The 4,345-nt window shown below is 42.9% G+C and overlaps 1 protein-coding gene across 1 annotated transcript in view; it reads right to left on the bottom strand.

Moving 5' to 3' along the window:
• Positions 1-3,204: 3,204 nt before the first annotated feature.
• Positions 3,205-4,345, bottom strand: part of dcc (DCC netrin 1 receptor) — a gene marked incomplete at its 5' end in the record, with an annotated part of 140,914 nt that continues 139,773 nt past the window's right edge. The window contains 3 exons of the mRNA XM_056244847.1: positions 3,205-3,332; positions 3,496-3,716; positions 4,197-4,345. The exon at positions 4,197-4,345 is cut by the window's right edge and continues 14 nt beyond it. Coding sequence (XP_056100822.1) covers positions 3,205-3,332; positions 3,496-3,716; positions 4,197-4,345 — 498 coding nt within the window. The remainder of the gene's footprint in view (positions 3,333-3,495; positions 3,717-4,196) is intronic.

Raw genomic sequence — 4,345 nt, 5'->3', positions numbered from 1 at the left:
TCCTTTAGGTGAGTGTATATATATATATTAGAAAGCATCTTCATCAGAAAACCTTGTTAGAGGAACTCTATGTTAAATCAAACATGGTCACATGGTCTCTAAGTACGCCATATATGGAGATGGCAAACATGGCGGATGTTGGCGGCCGGAACGCTTCGAGTAAATCTCGAGTAAATCCAGTGATGTACTAGACTACTGATGGCCAAGTACTAGTGGAGGATGAATTCCTAAAGTTTCTCGTTATGAAGAGGAAGACTTTGAACCAGGACGGCATGATTTAAACGGCTGTGAATCACTTTGGGTCGGAGCGGATCGAGGACTTCTCTCTGATCTATTCTCAGCGCTGTAGTTAAGAGCCGCTGAAAACTGCTTAACGAGGCTCTGGCGAGAACATCCCTCGGTTTGTGTCACACTATTTAGACGAAATACTGACTTTCACTAGCCGTGATATCTAATGCCCGCTCGGGAATATCCAGTGTTTAAGCACGGATATATCTTCTATGAAACGGGCCGTGACTGATATCTGTGCAGATCTTCGGCTGGTGAAGCCAGCGATTATGTGTGATTGAATTGTGATTGTGAGCAATTTTGATGATTATGGCTTACAGCTTATGAAAACCCCAAATTCAAAATTAGAATATTGTGAAAAGGTTTTCACAAGCTGTACGCCATAATCATCACAATTATAACAAATAAAGGCATGAAATATCTCACTTTGCATGTAATGAGTCTATATAATATATTAGTTTCACCTTTTAAGTTGAATTACTGAAATAAATGAACCTTTGCACGATATTCTCATTTTTCGAGGTTCACCTGTACGTCAGTGAGGCGTGGAATACAACATCTGGGCTGGATCACTGTATGTACAGCAGATAAACATGATGCCCGGTAAACTTGAGATATTGTATGACCGGGCTACAACAGACCACATACACTATTTCAATTATGTTAAATGTTGAAAGTTTACCTGAGATGACAGTAGAAAATTAGACTGGGCAAGATTCACAACAAATGATCTTTGGGAAATAAACCATCGACAGAGAAGAGGTTAAGAATGTAGACGTGTCAACTGAGACTATTGTGTGTGTGATAATGTCGATTGTAACAGTCCTAAACATAAGTGTGATCTATGATGCAATGCTGGACTGTTCAGATAATGCCAGTAGACCTTTCTGTCAAAAGGGTTAAAAATGATCATTTTAGGGCTGGGTGGAATGAACATGTTTCTGAACTGGGTTTTATTGGGTAAAGCTACTGTGGGTATGGTCCAGAACATGAGCAAAACTGGGAAATGCTGAATTTAAATATGCTGTTCTTTTTCTTTATAAAAAGAAACGAGCTGTCGAACTCAATCGCCAATAACCTTCAGCAAAATAATGTCTATGAATTTTGGAAAGAAGTTAAGACTATCAATAATAGTGAAACACCACTGCCAACTAGTGTTGATGGGGTTGTTGGGGCTGAGAATATTGTGGAGAACATATTAAAGGGATACTCCACCCAAAAATGAAAATTCTGTCATCATTTACTCGCCCTCAAGTTGTTGCAACCCTGTATGAGTATCTTTCTTCTGCTGAACACAAAGGAAGATATTTTGAAGAACGATGTCACTATGTCACTGAGAAATACTGAGAAAGAAAAGCATTTTTTGCAGTATATATAAATTAGAAAGTGTCTGTATTTTGTTTCTCATCATCACTTAAATCTCGCTCAGTTTGAACTCTTTTACTGATGATGACTCCCATATTCCACTTCCTGTCAAAGCTCTACTTCCTCCCAGGTTTTTCCCGGGAGAATAAGCCGCTACTCTTTCCTGGTTCTCCCAGAGGACGGAGATGAAGCGTGTTTGAGGATCGAGATGAAAGCACAGGATGGAGACTCCCAGCAGGAGGTCAGAGAGCTCCCGGGACGGCATCAAACGCGTGTCCCGGGAAGAGGAACGCATCGGAGCGTCACATGATCCCGTCATATGAGGAATCAGAGCCGTGCCTTTCACCCCAAACAAGCCCTTACGACAGGATGACAGCGGCACGCTCATATTCACACACTGCAAACACGCTTTCTTACTCAGTGTTTGTGTTTGTTTCCAGTCCAAATATCTAAAAACTCTCAAATCAAGATGCATTTACTAGATGAGTAAAATGCCATAAGAAATTACGTCTTGTTCTCTGGGGAAATAAATCAATATTGAGTTGTTGCTTTAAAAAAAACAAAATTATATGCCATTGGGGTAATGGAAGAGCTCCGTATTCAGAACAAAAACACACACTAAAGACCCGTCTGTAACCAAAACATTATTAGAATCGCTTTTCTTGAAAATAATTTGTATAATTCTATGAGAATAGTTAAGTCCACAACACAACTATAAGGATAACGCCACAGAGGAATGATTTTTTTCCAGGTGATGATATTGTTTATTATAATCATGCGCTGTCGCTTTAAATGCTTGAGCAGGACGGATTCTGATTGGCTGTCAATGTTTTTATCATTCATCAGCTGGAAGAAATCGGTCTGGACGCTAATATAGATATTATTACAGTTTCCGTTATCATTAATGTTTTTATTACCATTATCACTATTGTTATACTTATTGTTATAGTTATCTTTATAGTTATTGTTTAATCATTATTGATATTGTTATAGTTATCGTTGTAGTCATAGCTGTCTTTATAGCTATTGTTATATGGTTATAGTCATCGGTATAGTTATCGTTATATGTGTGAACAGGCATTATTTGTTTGATGCGTTGACGTAATTTCCACTGAAACAGGAAGCTAAGGCGGGACATACTGAATGGCTCCTCCCCCTTTTCAAACAGCCAATAGCGTTTAGTTTCCCTCACAGACTGACAGAGTTCACGAATCAAGCGCTGATGATATGCTGGATTCAACAGGAGAGGATTCCTTCATTTCATTCTTAACCAGCGCACAGTTGGAGAACAGAATAAAGCTTGAGTGTTAGAGCAAGCGAACACACACTCCAACCCATGATGCTCTGGTCAGGTGGTGTTTATAGCAGAGGGGGCGGAGCTTTAGAGTCTAGAGAGCATTTGATTGGACAGAAGATGTGATGAGAAGCTGAAGTCGCGGTGATGTCATAAAAATGCTTATATCTCCTAAATGTGAATTTTGTCATTGTTTTGGAACACAGCAGCTTATATTCATAACCTTAAGCTAACATATTCAGGGGCGTTTAAGAGTGTCAGCGTGTCTCACGTGTGTTGCTGGGCTGCGAGTCCATGGGAATCATCATCTTGGTGCGCGTGGGCCTGCGAGCGGCGAGCGATCTCTCCAGTGTGGAGATGCTGGAGGCTTCATCACCGTCGGCACCTGGAGACGAGAGCAGGGTTAGAGTAACACACACACACACACACACACACACACACAGGAGGCTTCATCACCGTCGGCATCTGGACACGAGAGCAGGGTTAGAGTAACACACACACACACACACACACACACACACACACCTCCGGAGAGTAAATGCTCTCACCTGAGTGGCTGCTCTTGCTGCCCATCTGGCTCTCTGATTGGCTGTGGCTGACCGGCGCCATCTCCTGGCTCTGGATTGGAGAGTCTCGGCCCGAGGGGGCGGAGCTCGAGGGCTTCTCCATGTTCTTCAGCTCCATCTCCTCATGGTGGATCCAGAGGTCAGGAGGTCGCAGGTCCTTCTGGCTGCCCTTACGCTTCCCGGCGCTGTGTGTCGCCCGTTTCCTACAGCGAAAACACGACATAGAGGAATGAAGGGTCATCCTCGCGTTACGCAGCACGCTCAAGCTTCCGCAATTTGTTAAAAAAATACACATATAAGATTTGAAGTAGTACACTAAGGGGCCGTTTAAACGACACTGTTTTTAACTAAAAACAAAACTTTTTATGAGTTTTGGCGGTTCATTTACACGCAAACGGCGTTTTGGGCGCCTGAAATGCAAGTTTTTGAAAACGGTCTCCGTGTAAACAACAAAAGCGCGAATCTCTGAAGACGATGACCTCATGCACATGCGTGTTCAGTCTATAGTGTTTCATCGCCATCTACTGGCCTGGCGACCTCACGTTGCGACCTTATGTTGTGTCAATCACGTTTACACACTGCCTCTGAAAACCGTCCATCATAAAAAAAGTCGGATCAGGTTCGAATTTCTGCATTTTTAGAGAGAGAGAGAGAGAGAGAGAGAGAGAGAGAGTTAAACTCACTTCCTCTGCTGAGCGGACGAGCGGCGGGTGCAGATCAGGGCAACGATCACCACGACGACCGCAGTGATGGCTCCCACGGAAACCACGATGATGACGAGCAGGTTGCTGTTCTTCTGTGGTGTCACACTGCCGTGCGGCGGCCGCATCTG

This window comes from Rhinichthys klamathensis, unplaced genomic scaffold, assembly GCF_029890125.1.
Source record: "Rhinichthys klamathensis goyatoka isolate OS25496 unplaced genomic scaffold, OSU_Roscu_1.1 h1tg001127l_1, whole genome shotgun sequence".
Classification (NCBI taxonomy): Eukaryota; Metazoa; Chordata; class Actinopteri; order Cypriniformes; family Leuciscidae; genus Rhinichthys; species Rhinichthys klamathensis.
This window is presented reverse-complemented; position numbering and strand designations above follow the sequence as displayed.